The following is a 16,042-nucleotide window of genomic DNA, read 5'->3' as shown; positions in this document are numbered from 1 at the left end:
TGCCATGTCTGGGTCACTGGCAAAACCCATTTTGTCAGTCTCCTCAGAGCCATCTCCATCTCTACCCAGCTGGGTCACAGGCCAGGGGAAAGGGCAGATTAGCTGCATAGCATGATCCAGCCATCCCAAGGGGATACAGCACTAAAGATAACCCTATATGCTTACAGGGTTTTTTTTTTTTTTTTCCTAATGTAGTGCATAAACACAATGTTTAAAATTTCAGGAATATTTTGTATTTTATGAGTGTATTGCTTACATGTATGTAAGTGCACCTGTGTAGTACAATGCCTTCAAAGTTCAGAAGAAGGTACTAGATCCCCTGGAACTGGAGTTACAATTGTTAGCCACCATGTGGGTACTGGGAACCAAACCCAGGTCCTCTGCAAGAGCAGCCAGCACTCTTAACCACTGAGCCATCTCTCCAGCCTCAACACAATGGAATTTTGTGTGCATGTACAATGTGTGCATGTGTGGCATTTGTATGAAAATGGGTGTATGGGTCTGAGGAATATCTCAGGTGCTGGATGCCTTGCACCTCGTTTGAGACAAGATGTCTGTTGGTTTTCCACCTTGTACACCAGGCTAGCTAGTCCATGAAGTCAAGGGAATTCTCCCATCTTTGTCTTCCACCTGCCCTTAGCAGTGCTGAGACTACAGATGTTCATGCTAAGAGTCTTTTACATGACTTCTGGGATTGGAACTCAGGTCCCTACACTTGCATGGCAAGCACTTTTACTCACTGAGTCATCTCCTCAGCCTTTCATTTGCTTATAAAGGCAGAGTCTCATGTTATGCCAAACAGGTCTGAAACTTTCAATGCAGCCAAGAATGGCCTTGAACTTCTGACCCTTCTGCCTCCACTTCCTGAGATTACAGTTTGTAGACATTTACCACCTCACCAGCTTGTGGTGCCATTCTAACAGTTCAAGAAATACAGAGAAAAATGTTAAAGACACTGTTACTTTGGGTTTTCTCATTTGTTTATGAGTGTTTTGTCTTCATGTATGTAAGTGCACCATATGTGCGGCTGATAAAGAGGCCAGAAGAGGGCATCAGAGACCCCGGAACTGGAATTACAGAGGGTTGTAAGCTGTCCTGTGGGTGCTGGGAACAGAACCCAGATCCCCTGCAAAAGCAGTTAGTGCTCAAGCTCTGCACCACCTCTCCAGCCTTGGGTTTTTCCCATTTCTTGGATCTGATCTTAACCCTAAGAGATGCTGAGGGTACAGTGAGACTGAGAAAAAGAAGGGACAGGATAGAGGCACCACTGGTAAGGTGGCTACAGGAAAACGTCAGATGAGGACATTTGGAGAAAACAGCACCTAATCTTAAGAAGTACCTACTGTACCAGGTATTTTGCCAACTTCATTAAATACTCACTAAAACTCACCTAGACTTTAAACATTTTCACAACTTAACATAAGCAGCCCAAAGGGGAAGGGGATATAAAGATGATTTTATGTATGAAACATACAAAAAAAATCAATAAAAAATAAAAAGGACTATAAGGAGCCAGGTTTTTGTTTCTTCACTTCTTAACTTTCAGAACACATTTCTCTACTTTCCTACTGACCATCTGTGACTCATTCTTCAAGACCAGGGACAGTCCTGGAACTCTGCCAGAAATAAGGTCCTTACCAGATCTGGGTCCCTCAATCTGACTACAACTGTGAACCAAAACAAACCTTTTTTAAAAGCTATGCGTGGTGGCATGTCTGTAATCTGAGCCCTTGGGATGCTGAGGCAGGAGGATTATAAGATCCAGGTCAACTCTGAGTCACAACTAACTCCTTTTTCAGTTGTTAAGGACATTAGAGTAAGTAGATTTGGGGGAGCTGATGTATAACATAAACATAGGACTGAAGGCAATACAAAACTAGGGGTTCAGATTTTCTCTTTAAGCACATAACAATCTCTTGCATTCTCAGTTTGAGAACTGAGGGCAAGACAGCCTTGCTGGCCATCCTCACTTTGATCTTGTCTGCTTTAAACCTGCTGAAGCAGAAATTACAGGCTTTAGGCCATGACGCCACCTGCTAATGTTTAGAGGAGCCAGTGTCTGCTCTTCCAAGGAGAAGATGCAGCTCATTGCTAGCAGATCCAGGCATGTTTTGTCAGTTTACAAAAGGCAAGACTTAACACTGCTCAACTGTTAACTGTAGCTACTGCACCGCTGAGCAAGTTGCAAACCGTTAGATTCCTTTCCTCATTTTCCTTTATTCGGTAACCAAGGAACCTACATCCAAGCTATGGGTTGGGAAATGGAGACCCGTTTGTGCATCCTTCTCTTTGAATCTAGGGAAGATAGTACCAGCCAGTGTTAACCAGCACACAGAGCTGTGTGAATTATAATCTGTCAGTAGGTAAACACTGTGTCTAAGAAGAGACTGAGAGCTTCAGCCTCTTATTGAGGGTACTGGCTTGTTTTCTCTGCCTGATTCCACTCGTGGAGATTATTACAGCTGGTCATACACAGAGACTGTGAATTGCCCAAGCCTAAGTGGCACATCTAGGATGCAACCTCTACACCTGGGGTTCACTAAACATAGAACAGGGGATAAAGAGAACACTCATGTATCTTTCAATTCTCATTAATGAAGCTCCCTCATACAATAGATGGCTGAGAACACAAAAGGTCACTAATGGTCAAAACACAGAGAATAAGTCTACAGAGTGTGGGTCCTTGGACAGGACTACTATATTAAAGTCCACTCACCCGGAGCTCAGGGGTCATTGAGGAAGAGGGAGCAAAAAGATTGTAGGAGCCAGGGAGGAGTTACATGACCATATGCAAATAAGAGTCCTACAGGTTCCTGGGACCCTTCTCCTATGAACCTACAGCAATGGTGTCAGCACACACAAGACCCATGCAAACTCAAGCTGGAATGAGCTTGCACTGGGGGACGTCTGAGGGGTACTGGCTTGACATGATGGGCCTTAACACAAATGACATAGTGAGTGAATTCCAATGGGGGGCTATGGGAGGGGGCCAGTGGGAAAGGGGAGTATAGAGATGATTAAGATGTTCTGAGACACACAAAAATTCAATAAAAAATTAAAATATAGATAGATGATAGATAGATAGATAGATAGATAGATAGATAGATATAGATAGATAGATAGATAGATAGATAGATAGATAGCTGGGCATGGTGGCCCACGCCTTTAATCCCAGCACTTGGGAGGCAGAGGCAGGTAAATCTCTGTGAGTTCGAGGCCAGCCTGGTCTACACAGAGTTCCAGGCCAGCAGGGGCTACAGGGAGACCCTGTCTCAAAAAGACCAAAGGGGGGCGGATTATAAGGAGGCAAAGTGTTGCATGCCTCTAACCGCAGCACTTGGGAGGCAGAGGCAGGTGGGTCTCTTTGAGGTTGAGGCCAACCTGGTCTACAGTTGGAGCTACAGGGAGACCCTGTCTCAAAAGCAAACAAGCAAGCAAACAAAAACCAACAACAAAAAAGAAGTTCAAGCCAAGTTAGATAATGAGAGCGTCTCAAAAAAAGAAATGCAGCGAAACAGATAAAGTGACTTGAAAAGGTACAGGTGGGAAATAAAGACCTGAATCCAAGTCCCAGGCAGGACCCATGAAGAAGACAGTTGAAAGGGAGGGATTGTCCGAGAAGACACAAGTCTGCTATACAAGAGACAGTGAGGAATACAACAAGCTCTCAGGAAATAGTGTGACAATCTTGATACACAGCTCCTTCAACACCAAACTGCCTAATTTCTAGTACAGGTCAAGGTAAAGAAGAGGGGCTATCCTATACTTTACTCCCTTTCAAACTGATAATGGCACTGTCTCCAAGCTTTGTATAGTGTAACATCAAAAAAGCAAAACAGGCTGGAGAGATGGCTCTGTGGTTAAGAGCATGCATGTACTGCTCTCTCAGAGGACCCAAGTTCAGGTCTCAGCACTGCCTGGAATGCAGGCAATATAGCCTCTAGGGGGTTATATGTCTAGCCTCTGCAGACACTGCACTCATATGCACATACCCATATCCAGAGAAAAAATAATTTTAAAGCATATTTTTTTTTTTTTTTGTCTTTTTGAAGCAGGGTCTCCCTGTAGCCCCAGCTGTCCTGGAACTCACTATGTAGACCAGGCTGACCTTGAACTCACAGAGATCTGCCTGCCTCTGCCTCCCAAGTGCTGGGACTACAGGGGTGCGCCACCACACCTGGCTTAAAGAATCTTTTTTAAAAACAGGGACTGGAGAGGTTGGAGAGATGACTCAGGAGTTAAAGAGCCCTGGCTGTTCTTGCAGAGGAGCTGGGTTCAATTCCCAGTATTCACATGAAGGCTTAATAACCATCTTTAACTCCAGTTCCAGGGAATCTGATGCCCTCTTCTAGCCTCCACAGGCACTGCATGCATATGATGCACTTACATGAATGCAGTCATAACACTCATACATATAAATTAAAAGGGGAGGTGATGATTAGAGAGTGGCTGCTTTTTCGGAGGACCCAGATTCAGTTTCTAGCACCCACATGGCAGCTCACAACCTTCTGTAACTCCAGTTCCAGATGATCTGATGCCTCTTCTGGCCTCTGTGGGTATTGCATCCATGTGGTACACTGACATACATCCAGGCAAAACACTCATACAGATAAATATAAAACCCTGCTGGTCAGAACAAAAATCTTTTTAAAAAGCAGCAAAACGGCTAGAGATGGCTCAGCGGTTAAGAGCACTGGCTGCTCTTGCAGAGGGCCCATGTTTGATTCCCAGCATCCACATGATGGCTAATAATCATCGGTAACTCCAGTTCCAGGGGATCCAACACCATCTTTTAACCTCCTCAGGTACTGCAGGATACAGGTACACTTACATACATGCAGGCAATACACTCATACACATTTTAAAAAAAAAAAAGCAGCCAAACACACAACAGTGTATCTACTTGAACATGCCTGGAGTGTCTCTGAGGGTCACAGGTGAGTAGGAATTTTTACCTTCTGTGCTACACAGGTCCATGTGTATGTACACCCACCCCTGTGGAAACCAGAGGTAGGCCTAGAGACTCTTTCCTCAGGTGACATTCTCCTAGCTTGATGAGACAGGCTCTCTTATTGGCCTGAAACTCACCAATCAGCCTAGGCTGGCTAGCCAGCACACCCCAGGGATCCCCCTGCCTTTGCCAGTGTGTACCACCATGTGAAGCTTTTACCTGGGGCCTCAAGCTTGCATGGCAAGCACTTTATCAACTGAGCCATCTCCCCAGCCCAGAATTTTTGTCTTTTGTATTTTAACTTTGAATCATGTTAGTATCGGTCCAAAAATTAACATTGAGCGTAAGAAATAAAGCTTTATTTACAGTTTAGAAATTTTAGAAAATGGAGATAAAATGGGAAATTCACCCAGAAATTTAAGACCCACTCATGACCAGTTATGTCTGTATACAAGTATCTGGGAGAATTGTTTGGGTTAATGCTGGGACAAGAACACTGGGGATGTAGCTCACCGCACAATGTCCTGAATTTAATACCCAGCACTACATTGAGAAATAATTTGTTTTCATTTAGCAAGAGTTTAAGGGTGGGTTTCTTCCCCAGCAAGATGCTATATGTTATGGAAGATTGCTAATTTTTTTATTTTTTATTATTTTCATTTTATGTGTACGCAAGTAGTGCCTGCATGTAGGTAAGTGCACCCATGTCATGCAATGCCTGCGGAGGTCAGAAGAGGCTATTGGATCCCCTCAGACTGGAGTTACAGACAGTTGCTAGCTGCCATGTGGGTGCTGGGACTTGAACCCAGGTCTTCTGCAAGAACAACCAGTGTTCTTAACCGCTGAGCCATCTCTCCAGCCCTGAGACTGCTAATTTTCTACCATACTATTCAGTCTCTCCTACCATGCTAACCAGACCCCAATTTTATATTGCGTTGCACCAAGTACAAATTTCAGAGTTTCTCCCTCTGCTTTGCACATAGATGTGGTCAAATCACTAAACAGGACAAGATGTAATGACAAACATCACATGAAATGTCCAGGAAGCTGTAAAAGAAAACTAGCATTTTCTCTTTCCTCATTTCCTTCCTGTGACTGACCAGCATGTGGTGCTGAAGCCATCGCCTGGGAACAAAATTGTGAGGTGCATGTCCCTGGGGGATCTTATGGCCTTTAACCTAGGTGGCTAAAGCCTAGGTTCCCAAAAACTTTGTAATATCTAGGCCAGAAATAATTCTGGTCTTTCTGGCTTCCTCCACATGCATGCAGACCTTTGTGTTCTAGCCACTATCATATGACCTTATTAAGTAGAGTTAAGTGTTTTGAGTTCCAAATCAGGCTGAGAATGAGAATCTGTCTCAAAACAAAACAGGGCTGGGCATCCAGCTCATTGGTAGTGTGCTCGCCTAGCATGTGCACAGCCCTTGGCCTGACTGCCTGCACTGCATAAACTAGGTGCACTGGTATGAGTCTACAATCCCAGCACTCAGGAGGCAGAAGCATGAGGATCAGGAGTTTAAGGTCATCTTCAGTCACAAAGAGCTTTAGGCTAGCCTGTGCTAACATGAGACCTTGTATCAAAAACACAAATAGCAGCAATTAAAAAAAATTCTGAGCCAGGCATGGTGGCGCATGCCTTTATTCCCAGCACTTGGGAGGCAGAGGCAGGCAGATTTCCATGGGTTCAAGGCCAGCCTAGTCTACATAGTGAGTTCCATGCCAGCTGGGGCTACAGGGAGACCCTGTCTCAAAAAGACAAAAAAAATTCTGTATCTGTTCAGATTGTCAAATGGTTTTGAGATATTAACATGCATCCAAAGAAAATGCTTTATAGTTATGTTCTTTCAATAGATTGCTGCCATTGAACCAGTATTTTAACTAGAACTATTAAAAGAGCAAGAATATTAGTCAGTTGTGATGTGGTGGTACATCACTATCACACCAGCACATGGAATGGAAGGCAGAGAGAGGCAGGAGGATGGCTTCAAGTTCCAGGTCAGACTGGTCTACTTGGAAAGTTCACTTAGTGAATATGACAGTCACACTCCCTGCCCCCAAATATCAAAGAAGATTCACAATCTAAAATGCAAGGTTTCCCAGAATGCACATAACCAGCTATGCATTGGTGAGGCAAGGGTACAGGTCTGAATTTCCATTCCTATTGGATATGAAGTATGTGAGCACAAACTGGACCCAAGTCTCCTGAGCCACACACCCAAAGGTTTGCTCACCCAAGGAACATCTACTTGGCTACACCTGATTCTAGGTGAAAATCAGGCTGACCTTTTTGGTTTTTGAGATAAGGTCTCACCAGGCGTGGTGGCATATGCCTTTAATCCTAGCACTCGGGAGGCAAAGGCAGATGGATCTCTGTCAGTTCAAGGCCAGCCTGGTCTGCACAGTGAGTTCCAGGCCACCTGGGGACCCTGTCTCAAAATGACCAAAAAAAAAAAAAAAAAAAAGATAGGGAGATAGGGTCTCTTGGAACCCAAAGCTCACTATGTAGCTAAAGATTACCTTGAACCTGATTCTTCTACCTCCTTCTCCTAAGTGGTGGGATTATAGGCACGCACCACCATACCTGGCCAGGCTGTCCTTTTTAAACAGAAAAATAAGCTCACAGCAAGGATCCCAGGATTCTCCACATTTTCTTACTTTAAATGAACAAATCACCTTTGCGCCAAGTAAATAGCATTTTTTGGGGGGGGGTCGTTTTTGAGACAGGGTCTCCCTGTAGCCCCAGCTGTCCTGGAACTCACTATGTAGACCAGGCTGGCCTTGAACTCACAGAGATCCACCTGCCTCTGCCTCCCGAGTGCTAGGATTAAAGGCATGCACCACCACGCCCGGCCCACCAACAGCATTTTATGCTAGGGAAGCTTCTACACTGAAAAACAGAACTTGAGACAAAGACTGTGGGAATATTATGTCTTTACTTTCTACCTTTAACTTTTGTTTCTCAATTTACAGTATTTAATCTTAAAAGATAATACTTTGTCATTCAAACTGTTTTCATCATTTACTATCTTCATGGCCCAGTTATGTTCCAAGAATGGTAAGAGTCTCACCTTCGGCAAACACTGAGGACTAGGGCAACATTTAAACCACGTCATAAATTCAATGAAGAGATACAGGAAAGGGAAGTCACTGTGGCTGGGGCAAATAGGTACCCATTCTTGGCAAGGGTATGCCAGGAGAGGTGGGAAAAATGTGGTGGCATTCAGAAAACAAGACTACACTGAGAAAAGGCTCCACAGTGGACACAGATCAGGCCTGAGAATCTACTGAGGCTCAGACAGGTGCTTTCAAGTATGAAATGCTGTAGGGGCCTAGGTAGAGGATGGACTCTAGTCTAAGCACCTGTGTCTGAGGTAACAGTGGCACCTCCTGAAAAAGACATCCTGTAGCAGCCTGAACCAAGGCCCTGTCAGTACCCAGGAGGGAAGGCCTGAAGTGAACAAGTAAGCCCCACCTAGTAGACTGGAGGGTATCCTGATTATCCTTTTACTGTCACCTTGATACAACTTAAAATTATCTGAGAAAAGAATCTCAATTGAGGAACTTCCTAGACCAGGTTGGCCTATAGGCATGTCTGCTGGGGAGCTGTCTGGATTATTCATTCATGTAGGAGTGCTTATTCCAACTTGGGCAGCATCATTCCCCAGGCGGGTGGTCTTGAACTGTATAAGAAAGCCAGCTGCACAAGTCTGCCTGCCAGCCAGCCAGCATCTTCATGGTTCCTGCAGTGCTTCTTTGGCTGTGAAGTAAGAGGCATTGCTGTATGGAATAGCAAGCGGGCCTACCTTCAAGTTACTGCCTTGATGTCCCTCAGTGATGGACTGACCTGTGACCTGGAACTGTGAGCCGAATAAACCCTTTCCTCCCCTAAGTCACTTCTGATCAGTGTTATATCACTGCAACAGACATCAAACTACAACAGGGGGCTTGAATGCCAGGCTGTGTGTAGATTTGAAGTGCCACTCAATCTAAGGGACAAAGGAAGGACAAAAAATGAGGGTGAACAGAATTCAGACTGGCCCTCAGTGCACAGTCTCCAGCTGACACAGTGACTTCATCACGTAGGACCAGAAGATCCAAGAAGGCAGGAGCTTTTGTCACCACGTATCTACTGCACATGCAACAATGCCTGGCTCAGGGAAGGTGGTCGTACTCGAGTTAGTGAAGTGATAAGGACGAGACTCCAACTGTTCACTGAAACTGGCAATCAGAGGGCACTGAGGAGGGTTAGTGAGATGGCTCAGCAGGTAATCACACATCACCACACCTGACAACCCAGTTCAATCCCAGAACCCACACGGTAGAAAGAAAAGTCTCCTTTGTAAGTTGTCCTCTGATCTCCACCCAAGCTGTAAGACCTGTACACATATAGAATGACTACATATATAAAAATCCTATAAAGGCACTAATGCCTGAAGGGATACCTATGTGTAGGCCTCCTCTCATACTCCTGTTCTATCCAAGTCCACCTGAGTGGAGTACCAGTATCTTTTGGAAAACAGAAAATGTTTAGCTATGTATACCAGTTCACCTTTAAATAGAAGATAAAAGCCTGTCTTTTCAGGTGCATGCCTTTAGAGTCCCAACACTCAGAAGGCAGAGGCAGGCAAACTTCTGTGAGTTCAAGGCCAGTCTGGTCTACAGAGCAAGTTCCAGGCCAGCTGTGGCTACAGGGAGACCCCGTCTCAAAAAGACAAAAGAAAAAAAAAAATTCTTCAAGGCTCAGGGACTTTTGCGGAAGAGGTGGCATAAGAGCAGGCGGGGGGGGGGGAGTATTAACTGGAAATGTCCTCCGACCACTATGCTGGAAAGCTATGGTCACACCTCCATCCCACCGTTCATCAAGGAGTCAAGGGGGGAGTCAGTTACCCCTCCCACCCAGTCAGCCAGCCTTAGCTGCATGTGGGGGGAGGGGCAAAGGATATATTTATTGTTGCCTTTCTAGTGCCTTGAGTTGCCGTGTTAGGTCATTTATTTGGGCTCTTTCCTTTTTTTTTTTTTCAGAGCTGAGGACCGAACCCAGGGCCTTGCGCTTGTTAGGCAAGCGCTCTACCACTGAGCTAAATCCCCAACCCCTCTTTCCAATTTTTTAATGTGGGCACTTAGAGCTATAAACTTCCCTCCTAGGACTGCTTTTAATGTGTCCCAGAGGTTGTGTTATCCTTTTTGTTGAATTCCAGGAATTCTTTTCTATACACTTTCTCCTTTGACCCACTTTTGTTAAGGAGTGTGTTGTTCAGTCAACAGGAGTTCATGTGGTGACTAGGGCTTTGTCCAGTGTTGATTTTGAGCTTTACTGCTTTGTGGTCTGATAGAATGCATGGAATTATTTCAATATTTTTTTATTTGTTGAGGTTTGTTTTGTGGCCCAGCATGCAGTCATTCTTTGAAAAAGTTCCATGAAGTGCTGAGTAGAAAGTGTATTCTTTGGTGTTTGGGTGGAATAATCGAAAGATGTCTGTTAGGTCCATTTGATATATGGTATCATTTAATTCAGATGTCTGTTTATTCTTTGTCCAGATAACCTGTCTAATGGAGACAGTGGGGTACTGAAGTCCCCTAACGAGTTGGGGTTAATCTGTGTCTTTTAAGTCCTATAGTGTTGTTTTTATGAATTTGGGTGCACCAAAATTTGGTGCATATAAGTTAAGGATTGTAGTATCTTCTTGGTCAATTGTTCCTTTGATCAGAATGAAGTGACCTTCCTTATCTCTTCTGATTAGTTTTACTTTGAAGTCTATTTTGTCAGATATTAGAACTGCAACCCTGGCTTGTTTCTTAGTGCCATTTGCTTGAAATATTCTTTTCCATCCTTTTACCTTAAGATAGTGCCTGTCCTTGAAGGTGAAATGGGTTTCTTGCAGACAGCAAAGAGATGGATCTTGTTTAATCCATTTGCTTAGCCTGTGTCTTGACCGGGGAGTTCAGTCCATTGATATTTAAGGTTATTATTGAAAGGTGTATATTGGTTGCCATCATTTTGATTTGTGTTTCTGTTTGTGTTCTCTGTAATTTTGTGTTTCGTAGATTATATCTTTATTTTCTTTCGTTGCCTCTAGGGTATAGTTACAGGGAGGGGCAAAGGATATATAAGCCGAGAACACCAAGAGGCACCTCTCTCACCATTTTGTGCAGCTGTCCTGAGGTCACAGGGTCTGTATTTGAGTGTGGGCTTTACAATGCAGCCATAAATGGGGGGCACCCACTCTTCTGTAAATAAACCCCTATCCTATGCTCTACTAAAAATAAGTAATAAAAATACTTTTTAAAAAAAGACAAAAATTTTTTATTGCATTTATCATGGCTGTGTGTCGGCCTGCATGTGCCACTGCACATGTGGAGGTCAGAGGACAACTTGCAGAAGTCAGTTTTCTCCTTCCACCATGTGTGTCCTAGAGATCAAACTTAGATCAAAAGGTTTGGCAGTAAGTGCCTTTACCCACTGAGCTATCACTGGCCCCATTCTTTTAAAAAAATAACATATATCTATTGACTGTGTCTGTGTGTGCATGATGCATATGTAGGCGGGGACGTGCGAGTGTGCATCTGTGGAGGTCAGAGGAAAATTTGCAGGAGTTTGTTCTCCCCTTCACTATGTGAGTCCTGGGAATTGAACTTAGATCATTGGGCTTGGTGGTAAATGCCTTTACCTGCTGAGCCATCATCCCACAGACCCCCAAGCCTACTCATTCTGTTAGACACTCATGGGTAGGCTCTGTCCTGATGACATGCACGCTTTAAGGCCTTTCAGTAATATCCATGGTTTATAAGTCGTGGAAATTTGAGCACTAAAGTAATACTAGATTAAAGTTGGTCTTCTATGAGCAATGCCAAATGAAGAAATCACCCAATCATTTATCTGTTTTATGAATTTTCACATTTGCTTACAAGTGAGCACACCCTGATGCTCTTTACAGTTCTCATTCCCATCAACTGTTGTTGGCAGATCACCAACTACAATGTACAAGACAAAAGATCAGAACAAGACTTCCAGATGCCACGATTCAGAGCCCTCTAGTTTCTGAGGAGGAATCCCACCCAGACTGGCTGCTGGGACTTTACTGCCCTTCACTACCCATTTCAGCAGGGCTCAGGTTCCTTGTCCCACAGCACCCAGCCAAGCGGAACTTGTTGAGCATGCATGACACAGCTTACACGTGCAACAAACACCCACATCTCTTCTCAGTTCTCTCAGAGTGTCAGAACTTTATATACCTTCCTCAGTTCTCAACAGAAGACATTCCCTTCCAGGTTATCACCACAAACACATCCCTATGGACTCAACATTCCACAAGGCAAATGTATACATGTTATTTATTCAATGATCTTCCATGTTTAGTCACACAAGGCTCTCTTCATACCTATCTGCATCATGGTTCTCATCTTGGATTGTGAGGTCCACAGGGCTGGCCCGCTAACTATGATTTACAATGATTAACACAGAGTCACAGTGAAAGAGCTCCGAGATGCTTGTGAACAGAAAGGATGAGGATGAAGATGTGGGTCCTGAGAGGCTGCCAACCCACAGAACCCAAGGCCTAAGCAAGGACCCAGAGGGTCCATCTAAGGGAGATTCTAAGGCACTGTGGTGAAGGACATGATTGGCCTACCAAGTGTGGTCGCCTGGTCTTATGGCAGCCCCTCACCTGGAACCAGGCAACAAGCATTCCATTTAGAAGGTCTTTCTGAACACCTGCAAGCAGCATTCACTAATGAAAATGGAGACAAGGTCTTTCTTGGAAGAGAGTGCACACTTTCTGTCCCAAGACCAACCAGGTCCCTTCTAAGGTCCCTGAGAATAGCAGCCCGGGAGCAACTAAGACTTTCAAAGGCTGACAAGGCACAGATTGGATTAAAAAAAAAAAAAAAAAAAAAAAAAAAAAAAAAAAAAAAAAAAAAAACTACTTTGGCTTATAAAACCTCTAACCTGAGGCAGGGACCACAATGTCCACCATGCAGAACAGATATGAGTGCAGCAGAGATGATCTCAGAAATGTATCAGCATCTCCCACACTGCTCTCCCTCCCACAGCGTCCCAACAACAACAACAACAACAACAACACACACACACACACACATACACACACACACACACACACACACATACACACACACCCCTGCAGAATTGGTCAGAGGTTGACAGTCAAGGCCTGATGTCAGGAGAGAACTCTTGGCACTCTGAACTACATCACAATTAGTCCCAATCAGACAGTGAAGAGAATGCTGGCCTAAGCATCATCCAGGTTGAGAAATTAAGCTGTGCCCAGGACAGCCAGGTCTGGAAAGTCTTTCACTTCACCTACTTCGCTGAACGGCTGCCCACCCTGATTGAAGGTCAGCTTATACCGCAACCGGATAGGTTCCTAGGTCATAAGAGAGGATAACATGTTAAATTAGATGGGAAGACAGAGAAGTATTCCACAGTAAAGGCCTTCATCAAACCCAGGAATCTCTGGAGCTGCAAACACAAAGGTAGCCAGCCATGTATCCTGGGAGTCCTGCACACTTCTGCAGCCCCAATGGATAATTCAGAGACCCTCAGGAAGACAGGCTGCCTTCTCCAGAGGATTCTCGGTATCACAGATTACATGCCCCTCTCCCATGGTTCCCAGATGTGATAATCCATCACAAATCTTCTAACAAGCCCCAAAGAAAATGAGACCTGAGCAAGGGCTATTCCACCCCCCCAAAACCCCACTAGAATCACCCAGCCATTACAGCAAAGCCTCACTGTACTCTCTCTACCCTTGTCACCTCACTCCTGTTCAGGGGCCCTACTTCCCCACTACCAAAGACTCCGGAACGTACTTTATGTGGGTTGTCAAGCAGCAACATCTGAGATATCACAGCTGGAGGCATCAAAGGACTGAATGCAGGGAGCCTGGAACTGGATGCCGGCTGCAGCTTCACTCTCATTGACTATAGGGGGAAACCCAAGATGTAATTAACTCATCCCTAGCAAGCCACAGCTTCAGTGAGGGTGCCAGACCAACAACAGCTTGATTGCCACACCACACCTCCAAGGCACCCACAGGATCCCACACAGACATTTTCTACCAATGGATGAAGGACACCCCAAAAGCCTTTCCTTCTGCAGGTGAAAATAAATTTGCTGGCTCTGTGACCTTGGGTAAAACACACTTAACTTCTGAGACTAGGTTGGCAATTTGCAAAAAAGTAACAGCAGCTACTGTGTGAGAAGGAGAAAACACATGTCCTCCATGGGGACACGCCCCTTTCCCTGTGACTGTGGTATGGGTTCCTTAGCAGAGGCCGTAATTACCTTACCAAGTGATGAACATATTACAAAATTAGCCAGATACTTCATTCCCCTGGACACATTTTACTGTCCAAGGTATGCAAGTATCATTAACAAGACAATCACATACCTTGGTTGTTAATATGCACTCCTCATATCAGGTGACAGGTTTGTTTGTTTTTAATGTGTATGAGTGTATTAACTGCATGTATATAAGTATACATGTGTAAGTACAACCGTGTCATGCAATGCCTGAGGTCAGAAGAAGCAGTCAGATCCCCTGGAATTGGAGTTACGGGTGGTTGTTAGCTGCCCTGTGGATGCTGAGATTCAAACCCAAGTCTTCTGCAAGAACAGCCAGAGCTCTTAACCACTGAGCCATCTCTTCAGCCCCAATAGTTTTGTTTTTTTTTTAAAGAGATAGGGTGAGACAGGGTCTCAACATATTACCCATGCTAGATCCACACTTCTGATTGGCTAGGATCACAAGAGCATGCCAAAAAGCTTAGATTTTGAGCCTAAGTAATAAAAAAGGCTAAGAGCCATGTAACCCTGGATGCCAGCATTCACTTTCATGCTTTATGGAGACACAAATAGCACAAGGAGGAAGGCATGTATTTCCAGCATTGAGGAGGCAGAGGCAGGTGAATCTCTGTGAGTTTGAGGCCAGCCTGGTCTACATAGTGAGTTCTAGGCCAGCCAGGGCTACATAGTGAGACCCTGTCTCAAAACACCAATAAAAACCCACAAGCAACCAACAACAAAAAAACAGAAAGGAGTTTAAGGAAGAAAGCAGTTCTTAAGGACTCAACTTAAATTCTACCTCTGATAGATCCTAAACCTTAAGTTAAATATTCAGGAATAACCAGTTAGATAAGCCAATAAAATTTCCATTTTATATTATTTTGTCTTCATGAGGACTCTCTTACATGTAACTAATAGTGTCCCAGCATATGTGCTCAGAACTAATAGTCACTACTAGAAGATTCAGTGGAGCTGGCCCATTTGAAGGCTTACCTTTGGCACAGCCACCTGAAACATGATGTCCCAGACAGGCTGGGTGGCAGTGCTCATCATGGTCAACAGCAACACCTGCACCTCAGGGTGCCCAGGGGCCCCAGTCTCGGAGAAGTGGAGCAGAATTCTGAAGCCATTCCGGTCATACACAATGAGAGGTGGCAGGCTGCCTGGCAGACAGGAACCAACAGGAAAAGTCAATTCTCATACTCAAAAGGCGTGTGCATGTGGTTACCAGCACTGCTACTGCCCCATCACCTCACTCGCCCTCTCCTCTGCACCACTGTAATCCAAGTCTTCCCTGGACTCCTTGTCCAAAATGTTCTCTAACCCATCCAACTATATTCTCAGCACACACTGGGCTAAAAAAAAATTTTTTTTTGCTGAGCATGATAGGGCATACCTATTATTCTAGAACTCAGGAAACAGAACTGCACAGGCAGATCTCTGTGACACTGAGGCAAGCCTGGTCTACAAAGTGAGTTCCAGAAAGACCCTGTATCAAAAAAGGGGAACTTTGCCGGGTGTGGTGGTGCATGCCTTTAGTCCCAGCACTTTGGAGGCAGAGGCAGGAGAATCTTTGTGAGTTCAAGACCAATCTGGTCTACATAGTGAGTTCAGGTCAGCTGGGGCTACAGGGAGACCCTGTCTCAAAAAGACAAAAAGGAAAAAAGATTGGGGTGGCACTTTTTCTTTTCACCAAACACATGACTAATGTAATGTAAGAATACTATGGAAAATGCATAGTATCACAAAGAAAAAAAACCTTTATTCTTCCCAGAAACAAGCAGTATAAA

General features: G+C 44.5%; 1 protein-coding gene across 2 annotated transcripts in view; it reads right to left on the bottom strand.

The window, feature by feature from the left end:
- Positions 1-11,819: 11,819 nt before the first annotated feature.
- The window catches only part of Gga2 (golgi associated, gamma adaptin ear containing, ARF binding protein 2), a 40,547-nt gene continuing 36,324 nt past the window's right edge, over positions 11,820-16,042 (bottom strand). For both annotated transcript variants that reach the window (XM_008843816.3, XM_029568688.1), the window contains 3 exons: positions 15,246-15,415; positions 13,778-13,888; positions 11,820-13,332 (listed from right to left, as the gene is read on the bottom strand). In XM_008843816.3, the coding sequence (XP_008842038.2) occupies positions 13,222-13,332; positions 13,778-13,888; positions 15,246-15,415 (392 nt within the window). In that variant the 3' untranslated portion in view covers positions 11,820-13,221. The remainder of the gene's footprint in view (positions 13,333-13,777; positions 13,889-15,245; positions 15,416-16,042) is intronic.

This window comes from Nannospalax galili, unplaced genomic scaffold (assembly GCF_000622305.1).
Source record: "Nannospalax galili isolate Female #2095 unplaced genomic scaffold, S.galili_v1.0 scaffold381, whole genome shotgun sequence".
Lineage (NCBI taxonomy): Eukaryota > Metazoa > Chordata > Mammalia > Rodentia > Spalacidae > Nannospalax > Nannospalax galili.
Note: the sequence above shows the minus strand (reverse complement) of the source record. Positions and strands in the feature narration are given on the sequence as shown.